The sequence below is a fragment of the Pygocentrus nattereri genome, chromosome 12 (genome assembly GCF_015220715.1).
Source record: "Pygocentrus nattereri isolate fPygNat1 chromosome 12, fPygNat1.pri, whole genome shotgun sequence".
Lineage (NCBI taxonomy): Eukaryota > Metazoa > Chordata > Actinopteri > Characiformes > Serrasalmidae > Pygocentrus > Pygocentrus nattereri.
This window is the reverse complement of record NC_051222.1, coordinates 26,649,469-26,663,459: the sequence shown is the minus strand read 5'-3', so window position 1 is coordinate 26,663,459 and position 13,991 is coordinate 26,649,469. Positions and strand designations below refer to the sequence as shown.

Genomic DNA, 13,991 nt, shown 5'->3' with positions numbered 1-13,991 from the left:
GCTTCAAATTCACATTTAAAACCACTGTTTCAAAAAAATCTGACCAAAATTGCATAAAGGGTTTATAGCTTTTAGCTCAAATAATGCACAAAAACACATTTTCCCAGTTTGTTCTGGCTACTGACCATATGCATATCCCCACAATGACACGCTCCTACTTGGCTTTACCAGCAACCCGATTGGCTTATTTTATTAAACAGTGGGACTTTTCCCATAAACGTGCGTCACGCTGAGCGTTATGAACTAGCCCATTCATTATCAACCAGCGCCCTGTCTCCTCCTTTATAATGTCCCTGATGCATCTCTGAACACTGAATGGCCGTTCACAAATACGTTTCAAGACGAAACCATCTTGAAACAAAATTTCACTCAATAACTTTTAGTGATGGAGCTTTTAGAGGCACTAAACTCATCAGATGTCTGGTTCCTATCATCACCACTGTGAACAATTCTGACTCTGCAAGTTTGAAGCATTTCACACCAAACCACTCTGAATGACTTTGTTCACGTCTTAGCCTCTGAATTATGCAGAAAATGAAAACATTGAAGAAAAAAAATGTACATTCATTTAATAAGGTTTCATTTCAAGTCATTTTGGAACCATTTCAATAGATCCATTTGTCCAGAGATATTCGTACAATGTAAAACAATAGCTCCTCCTAACAAATTAAACAGTGCATCTCTCTTTCTGGAATTATCACAAAAAACTATGACTAATCATTGCAGTGCACAATGTCATGCTTTAATCATGTGTATGATTGATCATCACAGTGGAAGTGTGGAGGGGCACAGAGGGAGGGCCGAATTGGAACCGTGCCACAGAGGCAGTGGAGCCGCAGGGATTTAAGAGAGGCGGCTGCTGGAGTCAAGCTTCAGTTTGATTGACAGACGACGATGAGGTGCCACACTGTGCTCGTACTGCTGCTGCTGCAGTGTCTGGCAGCTTCAGGTCAGTGTTGAAATGTTTTGCATTTAATATTATAGATCAGAATCAGACTTTATTAGCCATGCTGTGTATTTGGAGTTAGAGGATTCACAAAAGAAATGTCTTGTGCAGTCACAGACGTCCATTCCTGAATTCTTTCATGCGTGCAAATATTAATGCATAAAAATACAATATGCAAAGTACTCTGCATAAAGTGCAATAGATTGTATGAATGTATAGACTTGGACTGAGCTTTTAGAGGCATTAAATGAATGGGATGTCTGGTTTCCATCACTACCACTGTGAACAACTGTGACTAAGTTCCTCTAGAAACTTTGAAACATTTGACACTAAATCGCTCAGAATGCCTTTGTTTTAGTCTTAGTGATTGAATTATGCAGAAACTTTAAAACTCGAGTAGACCTACCCTTTATTCCAAGACGCTTAAAAAAACATGAAAACAAACACAAAAGCTTCCATGTCTTTGACTTAAAACATATTGACTGTTCACTGAAATGAAAGTGACACTAAAGTGCAATTTTCCTTACTTGTTCTACATTTAAATGGTAATGAATCTTAATGAGAGCAGTTATATGGCTGTTAGAAGCCGCTCTGTTCATATGCACACAGCCAAAGCTGATCCTACACCAGCACTCTACCTTTACACTGAAAACAGGGATGGCTTTATTTACCCAGACTAACAGTGGAAGCTCAAAGACAGCGTTTTTAAACCTGGCCTGATCTTTGACCCCTCAGGCCTGCCCCTGTTTGAACTGAGCACTAAGGCCGATGGGGCCCTGAGGATGGCGCTGGATGAGATCAACACTCGTTACGCCCGGCACCACCTCTACAGAGTGTCCAAGGCATCAGTCAAGAAAGTGAGTGGATACTATATACATGTGCAAGTCAACTGCATCGACTGCAGAATTAGAACCGATTATAATCAATTTGACTGCAATAGTTTGAAGTTCGTCCTCAATTTTCACATGTAAACTCTGCAGTCTGTCACATCTGTGCATTTGCTGTAGTTCTAAAGGTAATTCTGAAAGAAAGTAATAAAAATAATCATATCGTGAAATTCTTTTCATGATGATGTCATGATGCATTGTTAAGATCTACACCCCTCCACTGCTCTTATAGGAAATATTTGTGTCCAGATGTTCTATCATTAGTCTCAGCAAAGCATTTATTTTATCAAGGTACTTGTACTGTAACTTTATTCAAACCCCTTTTTCCTTAAATCCCCCATTCCTAAAGTCAGCTGTGCAAATATGTGAACACCAGAAAGCCACGCAAACTTTGGACATTTTGCTGTATTTTCTGTTTATTATTTCATGTTTTATTCTGCAATATCCTGTGATTATTTTTATCTTTCAACCGATTAGTTAATCCAGTTTGATGAGGAAAGATGTGAACAGGCTTTCATTAAGCAATCTGGAAAGAGTGCTGATCAATAATAATAATAATAATAATAATAATAATAATAATAATAATAATAATAATAATAATAATACACTAAAAGCAGCATTAAACTGTTTGCTTTGCTTTATTTTATGTGCATTTGCCATAAAAACAAAATAAGCATAGTTTATGCATGCACTCTATTCATTTTTAGTTAGTAAGTGCCCATTCTTAATGTCCTGTTCTGCCCTAGGTGGTTCCACTGGGGAGGAATGTGTACGACATGATCTTGAAATTCAGTATCAGGGAGACGGACTGTCTGAAAAGTTCTGGGCTGGACGGCCAGGGCTGCGCCTACCGCTGGAGCTTTTTAGCAGTAAGCGTCACGTACTTTCATCAGAGTTAATGGGTGCTTAGAGTGGAATTGTGCAGAATTTCTACATTTCTGTACAATTCAATTCAAGAATGTTTAAATGACGATGATGATGTGTGCTGACTCATATTTATTTAGTGGCAGTTATAGGAACCAGGGATTGTGATGTCTACAACACAAATATAGCCGTTTTATTTACCATCAAAAAACACCAGTGAACCTACACGTGTCTTGAGTTTTTCTCTATAATGTTGATGGTGATGAAATACTGGGGAGAGGGGCTACTTTGCCTCATGCCCTGAATGAATGAATAAAAAAAAAAAAAACACTTGGGCCTAATAACTCTCAGAATATCTTAAGCCATCAGCCAGCATGTTTGTAACTATTAACTAAAAAATGTATAAGCTTTCTGTGAACTAGCCTTCAGATGGACGGCTGGTTCCCATCGCTGCCACTATGAACCATTCGGACTGGAAGTTTCTCTAAACAGCACCCTTCTCATCAAACCACTCTTCTTTGCTTATATCTCACTGATTGAATTATAAAACTTTGTGGAATTCCCCTTCGGCTGATGGCACTGGCCATGTGCAGACTGATTTACACAAGTGATGAATATTAAGCTTTACGCTAATTAGCAGATTATGCTAGCACTGTCCAGTTTTCTTTGTGTACCATGCTTAAGATGCTGCATTTAGAGCAATCTGGATACACTTCTTGTGCAGTGCTTTACAATATTCATGTTCTCATCAGGCACCAGTACCTCCTTTTTTCAAGTACAGCATTTTAGTGGACATATGCACACACATTGCAGTTTGTACTTATTGCACTATATATTGATGTGTACCTTTAAAAAGAGGTTGATGGGTTCACACTGTACCTTGCTGCTATGGTTGGAGGAGTGTGCATGGACAGAATGCTATGAACCATCTGTGCAATAGAGTGTCTGGTGTTGTGCCAACAGCAGGCCGATCAAATTCAAAGAAAACAAAATTTTGGACCGTGAAAAGTTCCATGCAGGAACTAAACTCTAGCACAGTTTACTTTACTCTTGCATAACAGTCATCAAAAGAATGGACCTCCCCACTGCTCACTTTTTTTTTTTTTTCCCCCCCTTTCTCTCCAACCCTTTCCATGGCTGGTGGTGGCAGTCGGACGCAGGCTGCTATGTTAGAGCTCGTGTGACTGACAGACTCACGGACATCGTTTCCCTTAAATGCAACCAGGCCCAGAGCTCCAGCTCAGAGTCCAGTGAGGAGGTGAGAACATGTTGCATTTATGTGAGACAGATGCGTCGTCTCACTTTGAGAGAAGACGCATGTGGACTGTATGTTCAAAAGTATCTAGACACCCCTTGTAATTTCTTTAAAATGCACCTTTTTCAGACACATAGAGCAGTTTGTATGATATCCATAGAAAAGCACTCAGTAACAGAATGGGACAATCTGAAACAGCTGCACCTGAGCCTAAGGTCACCATGATCAATGCTAAGAGTCAGCTAGAGGGCTATAAAGAACCAAAGCACCAGAGTGCAGCTGTGCTCTTCGTGGTGATGGCTGTCCATCCAATACCTTTGGGATGAGTTGGACTTATCCAGAACTAACTGTCATCAGTAGCTGACCTCACTAATGTTTCTGAGGCTAAAAATGATCAAATCCCCACAGGAAAGTTCCAACATTTAGTATAAAGCCTTCCCAGAAGAGTAGAGGCCGTTTGTGAAGCATAGGGGGACAAAGTCTCTGTTAATCCCATTGTTTGCAGAAGAAATGCACATATAGTGTATGAGATTTGGCCCATGTTCTGTTAAGATAGTCCAGAGCCTAGAAATGTTCATGACGTATGAATTCATGTTGACAGACGGGCATGGCATGGCATTATGATCCAAATCGTCTTATTTCAAGAGGTAAGTGAATTTACAGTCACTTTTGCCCACTTAATTATCACATTAACATATATGTATATTGACCTACAGTTTGCTGGGCACAGATTAAGCCTGTAATCATTTTACAACTAGTTCATAAACTGCAATACCTCTATGATTATTAATGTCAACATTTTTGCAGACCCTGTACCTGCAACTGTAGCTCCAGCCTTTGAGAGAACCCCACCAATACGCTCTGAGCGTCGCAATGGCAACATCGAGATTCGTGGAGATCACTTCAGCAATCACCTGGTGTAACCACTGCCTGCTCCCAGCATTCATAAAGCATCTGAGAACAGGATCAACATTTCTGCTTTCTTAGTTGTTTTTGAGTATATGGTGAAAGCAGACACTGCTCCATATATGACACTTCTACTCTGAGGAGCTTAAAGACTGAGTTTTTGAGTAGATGTGAATACTGTGTAATGTACAGGATTAACCTGGACGCCACGAAACTAAACTTACACTATGAAATATTTCACTACACCAATCTTTTCATTCTGACATGAAAATAAAACATACCAAAGACAAAAGTTATTCATGTACTTTGTCAGGCTTGCTGCCATTTTTGTGCCCTGCTAACTTCTGTTCATCTTCACCCACATCAGCATTTTTAATATGGCAGCACCGAACCCATTTCCCAGACCCATTTAATAGAGGCACAGAGACGAACTGAGGTATGATAACATTTATACTGCGACCTTACATTTAAATGCAAAGACACTTCATTGCCCCAAAAGTCATTCCCCACGGAGATTCAAGCGGAGGGTTCCCAATAGCACTCTCAATGGCTCAAGACCAGATAATCAACTTCAATAATTTAATGTTTACATTGTCAACAACCCTGAAAAGAAACAAATTCGTTGTATATTCAGTCTTTAAAAACACAGATGTCCTCCCAAGTGGAATACATGGTTGAGTAAGTTAATATGCATATTTTTATACATTTGCCACATGGTCCTTAACCTTCCCTGCCCCCTTCCAGGCATTACATGGTCCAGTATTTTCTGTTCTTAAGGAGCTGTGGTTACCATACTGGATGTTCAGATCATTTCAGTACAGATGCTGACCAAAAAGAACCCTTCGTAAATAGTCATTGGTAATTAAACCAAAACATTAAGACACTATATTGACATGCATATAACAAGAAGGCCCTTTTTTTTTTAAATTACCACTCCTTGGCAAACGATGATGCCTTTATAGCTGTCAAGTGGAACACTGCTCTCAAGTTACAGGACATGAATTCAACCTGTGGGTCACACCAGGGACCCAAAGTCCATTTTTTGACAGATGCACATCTGTTTCCAGGATACCTGAATGTTTACCAGAAGAAGGCAGGACCATTCAAACAAGCAAAGCAGCTTATGTGTACAGCCAGATACTGCAGTGATGTGAATAGTGTAGGTAGAAGAGACAGGTCCAAATAATAATAAGACACATTCCACAATCTCACAGAATGACCCCATAAGCCATTAGGACAAGCTTCTTCACGTTTCGTCATTAATGTGACAGGTCTAATAAATGCCCCTTTAACAAACATTTCCCAAATCTTGTAGGCCAATATTTTCCAATGGACACCTGTTCAAATAGTTCCCATTCTTTTATGCAATCTGTTTCATAACACAACTGCTATCTAGTATCACCTAAGTAGGCTCAAAGAACAGTCAAGAATATTCTGAAGCCCTCCATGTAAACGTTCAACACATTCACTGACCACTATATTCAATCCATCTCTTGTGGGCAAAGGCGAAAATGATATGCCAGCCAAATATTCACTGTACAAACACACCTAACCTCTACTACCTCCTCGAACAACAGTCAGTGTCAATCCTTAAAAACTTCGGCCTAAAATAAAAAATTCTCTTCCCATTTTTTTTAATACGTCTATGTAAAAAAAACAAAACAAAAAAAGCAAAGGCAAAATGAGTCCTCCCTATGACTTCCCTAAAGTCCATGACATTCAACAACTCGAAAAACCAAGGAGCTTTTTGAAAGTTAATTTGAAATTATTTTTTGGTTTCTGTCCATGCAGTACCAGAATGTTGCAGAATTTTCCTTCATATCATAGTGTTAAATTTGTTTTGATACTGAGCGGCACCAATGCGTATTAAAGCCTGAGAGTCATTCTTTACTCTCTCACTGACAGAAGTCACAGGAGAATGTTGTTTAAGACAAGTTCGCTGACTGCTAATCCTTCAAAACCCTGTATATGGGAAAAGTAGGCAGCGTGCAAGAACGTTCCAGTACTCTCAGTTTGTCAGTTTGGTGCTTTGGTCCCGTTTAGGTGGGGCAGGGGGCGGCCCACGCCTTAGTGTTGCATAGCCAGAGATGTTGCTGGATGTGTACCCACTCCCACTGTGTCTCTGCTGGTCAAGAAGAAGCTCTGGAGGAGGCGGTGGCAGTACCATGTCATCCATGGTGGCCACAGGGTCCAACTTAGCCCCAGAGTTACGCAAGGACTTGCGCTTCAGAGTCCGGTTCAGGTCGTCTAAAAAGTTAGGCTGACTACTGCCTTTGGGGGAAGCTGGAGGAGCAGGGCCACCTGGCAGCGGAGGCGGTGGCTCAGGTGTGTTGTTGCGATTGAACAGTGTGGATGCAGAGGTCTTCTTCAGGGAACTCTTATTCCAGGGAGGCTGGGGCTGGGGGTTCACTACGGCAACTTTGGGAGCACTTGCACCTGGTAGTGGTGGTGGAGGGGGGAGGTCCAACTCAAGTGGAGGAGGTGGAAAGATGTTATTCTCAGGCGGGGGAGGTGAGGGAAAATCCGCAGTGGACTGGCGGCTCTGACCCACTCTGTTCTGCAAGGCCAGCGGCAGGTTGGCCAGGTTCAGCTTGCCAGGTTTGGGAGGTGCTGGGGGTCCAGTGGATAGGTCCTTGGAAGGTGAACTGGATGAGTACACTGGAGCAGAAGAGGCTGCACTGGGGTTGAACTTGCTCACCAAATTCTGGCGGGACTCTAGGTATGCGGTTGAAGAGTTGAACTTGGCACTGGAGCTGCGCTGAGGTGTTGGTGGAGGCTTCTTACTCCCTGCGTAGGACCCTAAGGAGGGGGTCTTCATCTGGGAATCTGACAGGGTAGGCGGAAGGGGAGGAGGAGGTGGTGGTGTAGGGCATGCAGGAGGTGGAGGAGGTGGACAAGGGGGTGGTGGTGGAGGAAAAGCAAGTGTGGTGTCTGGAGGAGGTGGGGGAAACTCCGGTGACTGCTGTTGGTGCAGTCCACCAGGCTGCCATTTTGGTTTAGTCTTCACTGCAGGTGGTGATAGAGGGGCTTTGTGGCTCTCTGTATGGTTGGCGGCTGTGGGAGCCACGCTAGGGAACTGGCTGGCAATCTGCTTGACCAAAGATGGTGTAGTAGAGGCCTGGTTGAAGAGTGGCAGTGTCTTTGAGATGCTGTGCTGCTTGGGGAGCGTAGGTGGTGGATGGCTCTTGACTGTTGCAAGAGGTGGTGGAGGAGGTGGCGGAGGTGGTGGTGGAGGAGGAGCTGGAGGAAGGGGAGCGACTGGAGACACTGGTAGAATGGTGCCTGCAGGCTTTGGTGCGGTTTGGGGTGGAAATCCTCCAGTGAAGGTTTTGGGCAAAGCTCGGGGTGGACCTAGTTGCTGGACAGGAGCTGGGGGTGGTGGTGGAGGAGGAGGCGGAGGAGGTGGAGGTGGGGCTGGGGCAGGAGGCTGCTGCGGTGGAAGAGGAGGGGCTGGAGGAGTGGGAGGTGGAGGTGGTGGAGGAGGTGGAGGGGGTGGTGGAGACTGACCTTGACCACTTGGAGGGGATAAATCTCTGGGCAAATTAGGAAACTTCTGGGCCAGAACATGTTTGAGGCCATTGGATGTTAACAGAGGCGCGACTGGTTGGGGAGGAGGTGGAGGGGGCAAGCCATTGTTTTGTAGTGAGGGAGGGGGAGGTGGGAGAAGCTCTGCTTGGATATATAATGGGGGTGGAGGAGGAGGAAGAGGTTGAGTCTGGACAGGCGCAAGAGGAGGTGGGGGAAAAGGCTGGCACTGATTAGGTGCAGGGAGAGGAGGAGGAGGTGGGGGAGGTGGGAGAGGTTGGGTCTGGACGGATGCAGGTGGAGGTGGGGGAAAAGGCTGGGACTGGATGGATGCTGGAGGTGGAGGAGGTGGAAGAGGTTGGGATTGTATAGGTGCAGGAGGAGGCGGCGGAAAATGCTGGGATTGGATGGGTGCAGGAGGAGGCAGTGGAAGAGTCTTGGACTGCGTGGATGCCGGAGGTGGAGCAGGCAGTGGTGGGGAGGGCAGAAGTGGAGGGGTAAACTGAGGCACTGGGGCTGGACTTGGAGGTCCGAGTTTCAGTACGGCCATGGCTGAACCAGGGGCAGGCAAGGGCGCAGGTGGAGGAGGTGGTGGTGGTGGTGGTATATTTGCTCCTGGAGGAATGTTGTTGGCTTGGGGTTTCAGTGCTTGAGGGGGTGGAGTCGGAAGCACTTGCTGGGCTAGGGGGTGTGGCTTGGATGCCTGAGAGGCATTTTGCAGGCGGGTGATGGTACTGTATTTTGCAAATATAGGTGGCGCTGAGTGGTGGGAGACGCAAGCTGGAGGAGGGGGTGGTGGGGGTGGTGGTGGTGGAGGAGGCGGCGGTGGTGGTGGAGCTGGAGAGGGCTGGGGTGGAGTTTGAACGGGGGTGTGAGTAATGCTTCCACGAGGATGTGAGGCAGACTGCGTGTGCTGCTGCGCTTGCTGCTGTGAATGCACTGATGCATGCGCATGTTGCTGCTGAGCCACATGAGGAGGGTGAACATGACTGGAGTGGATGCTGTGTCCACTGTGGGTAGAATGGCTTGAACGTGTTGACTCTGGTCTCACCTGCACAAGAAAAACAGCAAATCACTTCAATAAAAAAGCAATGTACACCAAAGACACGGTTTGAGAATGCAAGAGTCATAATGCCTTCTGCTCAGCTTGGCAACATTTCATAAACTCAGTCTGATCCTGAACAATCAAGGTGCAAACTGTACAGCAAACAAAACCCCACTTACTCTGGTGCTTTCCTCCATTTGAGTGCCTCTTTTCCAGGCCTCTGAGAAGATTGAGCTGACTACACTCTGGGAGCGTGCATGTGTGGATGAGGTGCCATCTGATACACCGCTGTCTGTCTGGCTAGAGTGGTTGGACTGTGACTCTATGAGGATACACACACATGTCCAGAATCAGCACAGTCAGGCAACATCATTGTGCAGTCGATACATATAGATACTACATCTTGTGCACTCTAGCACTCTACATTCACTTTACAAAGTCCCTGAGAATTAACGAGTCTGAGACCACTGGTGGAAATGCTTCTATTCTGCATTCTTTTCTAATTTAATACGCTTTTAAAATTACAAATGATATTACCAGCATAACAATCTGAGAGAAAAGCAGAATCTTTAAATGTTCACGTTTCTTAGTATTTGGTACACTACTGCCCTACTGCTTTAATGACCATGTGTGCTCCAGCTGTCATGGACTCCCTAAATTTGTGCAAAAGACTACAAGAAAAAAAAATCTGACCTTTTGTGTACAAAATGTGATAACATGGTCAGATTGACCAATTTGATTAAATTTAAATAGTGACCTAGAAACAGTGAAGAATTTAACATTTCTTTCATTTTATTTGCTTTTGAAGATTCTAAAACTTGTTGTTTATTACTAGGTTTAAATAAAAGAAAACTCATTTTCAATGTGGTCTCTGACCTTTAAAATCTACTGTAGATATTTTAGAAGAGGACTAAACTAAAATCTTGGGTGACAAAAAAAAAAAAAAGTCTCTGATGGAATCAAAACAGAGCCCTGCCCATGATCATAACTCAGTTCCCACATTTATCAGATTTCAGTCTCGAGCTGTATAAAGAACTCCATGTTTGCCACTTACCATGCTATAGTTTAGATATTGTCCATCATTTAAGAAACATTTTGGAATACATGGTGATCTCATCCAAATTGTCCTTTATTAGCTTTCATTCATTACTATTCATTTTTAGCACTTAGCATGATATACAGACTGGTCTGATGTAATACGCATGAGATATGGTTTAGAAGTATTATAGGTTGATCAGAAGTCAGCTTTGTGTGCGAGATCCAGGGTAAAGGCCCTGTGACTATTAATAACGGCTGATCTGAAGTCTGTAGGTGACTCACCTGGAATGCTGACTGAGCTGGTGCCAGACTTGATGCTGGAGCTGGAGAGAGAGGACCAGTCATATGCTGCCTCAGTGCGCTTCATAGCCTCCTGATAGTTCAAGTACAGCTGCTTCCCATACTGAAGATAAACACATTCACAGAGATTTCCTTTATAAAGCAGTTTCATTAGCTTCATAGATCCATTGCAAAAACAAAGAAATAATCTACAGAAACAAAACATGTCTCGGCTACATTTGCAGTAAAGGGAAACGGTGGAAAATCTGATTTTGGGAGGAACTACCGATTTAAGCTAGTAGTTGGTTACCTTTGCAATGCGGATCCCATTGACCCACTGGTGAAGGGTTCTGACGTCATCGCAGCACAAATACTTGATGTATTGAGACTTCTTCTGTATCTGAGGGTGCTGCGGGAGCAGAGAGTGTTAAATTCAAGCTGGTATTTAAAGCTACCACTAGAGGGAAGCAAAATTCTCTCCCATAGCAATGCAAGCCTTTGTTGCCTTAAGACACAACCATGCTAAGTCAATCAATACATGAACAAAACAGAATCACTCTAATATACAGTCTGACTGAATACAGGCTGATGAAATATAGTATGACAGTCTGTTAACTCACAATTACAGTTAACTGAACAATTCTATTGTGTCTATTAAAAGGGTCATATCCTAGGTTTTTATTGTATTGTTTCCTCTAAAGTATACACATATCAAGTAAATTAATGACCATTTTCCAAACCCTCTTTATCTCTTGGAATTAAACAGGCTCTTTTTGTTTCTTTGCCTTTAAGTGCACTGCTGACATTACAAAAAAAAAACCAACAATATTTAAAACAGGCTGTTTTGAAGCTCAGTTTCCATATATGGACTGTAAACACTACTTTTTCAAATGTTTTTTTCAAACAATATTTAAATATTTTAAATTTACATTAAACAAACATTTAACAAAAGTGAGGAAATTTAAGCTAATGTAAAGCATTTTTATTCAGCATATGCCCCATTAGCATTAAACCCCTTTACGGTTTAAGAAGGCTGTATGGTAGTGACTCATGGAACGCGTAAAAGGAGACAGATGGCTTTGATGCATACAGTCCTTAGAGGCAGCTAAAATGGAGACTAATGGTATAATGGTATTAAGACACAGGATGTTTCTGTGTCAGACTACAAAAAAAAGGAATACATAGACACACAGATGGTGGACGTACAGAATGGTGGTGTGAAAAGGGACAAACACTTATTTTTTTTTCATTATATAACATCAGGACAAAAGGTCACACATAAGCACCTATATATTATGTTACACACATTTTATTTTTCTTCCAATGTGTTAAATTCAGCAAATTCTATACAGTACTGTGCAGTCTTAGGCTAAGTCTTAGGCTAAGAGGAAAATATATTTAAAGATATTTGGGCAATATGTATTCATTTTCTCAGAAAAACACCAACATTAAAATAAATACAAGTAATATTACTACAATTAGTAGTAAGCTTATGTATGTTAATGTATTAGTCTAGCAGACCAAACCTCTGCTCATGGCAGCTCAGTATTATTTGTAGTTATCGTTCAACACCTGGCTTGACTCAATTAATCCTTTACTTGTGCTGGTGAAAGCATTTAATGATTGCATATGAAGTATGCATACATTAAATTGGCTTATGTATTTTACATCTATATCTATATCCATCCGTCCATCCACACACACTTTATTTCCAAAGGTATTCGCTCGTCTGCCTTCACATGCACGTCAACTTCAGTGACGTCCCATTCTTAATCCATACAGTTTAATATGATGTTGGCCCACCCTTTGCAGCTATAACAGCTTCAACTCTTCTGGGAAGGCTTGACCTCTCTTCCAGAAGCGCATTTGTGAGGTCAGACATTGATGTCGGACGAGAAGTCCTGACCAAACTCGCTCATCCATGTCTTTATGGATCTTGCTTTGTGCACTGATGCGCAGTCACGTGGGAAGAGGAAGGGGCTGTCCCAAAACTGTTCCCACAAAGTTGGGAGCATGAAATTGTCCAAAATTTCTTCTCCTTTCACTGGATCTAAGGGGCTTACACTTGGCACAGTGCAGTCAGACAATTACCGTTCTCCTGGCAACCGCCAAACCCAGTCATCCATCAGATTGCCAGACGGAGAAGTGTGAGTCATCACTCCAGAGAACACGTCACCACTGTTCCACTGCAGTCTAGTGACGGCGCTTTACACCACTACATTCAAAGCTTTGTGTTGCGCTTGGTGATGCAAGGCTTGGATGCAGCTGCTTGGCCATGGAAACCTATTCCACAAAGCTCTCTACACTGTTCTTCAGCTAATCTGAAGGCCACATGAAGTTTGGAGGTTTGGAGCGATTGACTCTGCAGAAAGTTGGTGACCTCTCCATGCTATGCGCCTCAGCATCCGCTGACCCCGCTCTGTCATTTTACGTATCCCACCACTTCGTGGCTGAGTTGCTGTCGTTCCCAATCACTTCGAAATTATTATAATACTACTCACAGTTGAATGTGGAATATTTAGCAGCGAGGAAATTTCACAACTGCACTTGTTGCACAGGTGGCATCCTATGACGGTACCATGCTGGAATTCACTGGAATTCTTTCACTAATGATTGTAGAAGCAGTCTGCAGGCCTAGGGGCTTGGTTTTATACACCTGTGGCCATGGAAGTGAGTGGAACACCTGAATTCAATGATTTGGATGGGTGAGTGAATATATGAAAGCTTGTATACATAATAATATTTTAATACATAATATTTTAAATAAAAATTATTTGAGCATAGCAGCCACCCTTTACATTGTGTTTCATGATGATCGGACCAACAAAAATTACTTGGAAAAAAGTCATTTGACATTAACTTGCATTAAAAGTAAAGAATTTTCTTCTGTGAAGTTCGTTTTCTGGACAGTGATGTTAGGAGGCGTAACTAATATCAATAACCAAAAACTGTTTTAGTGCTTACACTTTTAAATCATATTATCCAGGGAGATTTATTAACAACTTCTAAATTAGATTTATAACAGCCTTGATAAAAAGTCAAAAACATTTTGTTGGGTTTTTTCCCCCTGCCTAGTCTAAAAACCACAAACACACAATCCTACCTTGAGAGCGAGGCAGTAGTCAGTAGGGGCCTTGTACTTGCTCCGATAATCCTGCCCATAATAAACATTGACGTGGTCCAACTGTAGGAAGCACACCAAGTCTCTAGAGGCCTGGAGAAGAAGCAAGAATAGGTCATGGCACA

General features: G+C 42.8%; 2 protein-coding genes across 6 annotated transcripts in view; one reads left to right on the top strand and one right to left on the bottom strand.

The window, feature by feature from the left end:
* The first annotated feature begins 852 nt into the window (after window positions 1–852).
* On the top strand, window positions 853–5,154 carry spp2 (secreted phosphoprotein 2). The gene is made up of 6 exons (XM_017712113.2): window positions 853–949; window positions 1,682–1,803; window positions 2,580–2,702; window positions 3,848–3,955; window positions 4,554–4,599; window positions 4,760–5,154. The coding sequence occupies exons 1-6, from the start codon at window positions 895–897 to the stop codon at window positions 4,873–4,875; spliced, it is 570 nt and encodes a 189-aa protein (XP_017567602.1). The 5' UTR covers window positions 853–894; the 3' UTR covers window positions 4,876–5,154.
* Window positions 5,155–5,290: 136 nt separating this feature from the next.
* The window catches only part of raph1b (Ras association (RalGDS/AF-6) and pleckstrin homology domains 1b), an 81,210-nt gene continuing 72,509 nt past the window's right edge, over window positions 5,291–13,991 (bottom strand). For all 5 annotated transcript variants that reach the window (XM_017712159.2, XM_037543231.1, XM_017712160.2 and 2 more), the window contains 5 exons: window positions 13,849–13,959; window positions 11,056–11,154; window positions 10,749–10,869; window positions 9,608–9,750; window positions 5,291–9,434 (listed from right to left, as the gene is read on the bottom strand). In XM_017712159.2, coding sequence (XP_017567648.1) covers window positions 6,867–9,434; window positions 9,608–9,750; window positions 10,749–10,869; window positions 11,056–11,154; window positions 13,849–13,959 — 3,042 coding nt within the window. In that variant the 3' untranslated portion in view covers window positions 5,291–6,866. The remainder of the gene's footprint in view (window positions 9,435–9,607; window positions 9,751–10,748; window positions 10,870–11,055; window positions 11,155–13,848; window positions 13,960–13,991) is intronic.

Excerpts from the sequence above, each read along its gene's own strand:
- spp2 (XM_017712113.2), top strand. The coding sequence starts at position 895 with ATGAGGTGCCACACTGTGCTCGTACTGCTGCTGCTGCAGTGTCTGGCA. Across the intron at positions 950-1,681 it reads GCAGTGTCTGGCAGCTTCAG|GCCTGCCCCTGTTTGAACTG; the intron begins GTCAGTGTTGAA and ends TTGACCCCTCAG. Across the intron at positions 2,703-3,847 it reads ACCGCTGGAGCTTTTTAGCA|TCGGACGCAGGCTGCTATGT; the intron begins GTAAGCGTCACG and ends TGGTGGTGGCAG.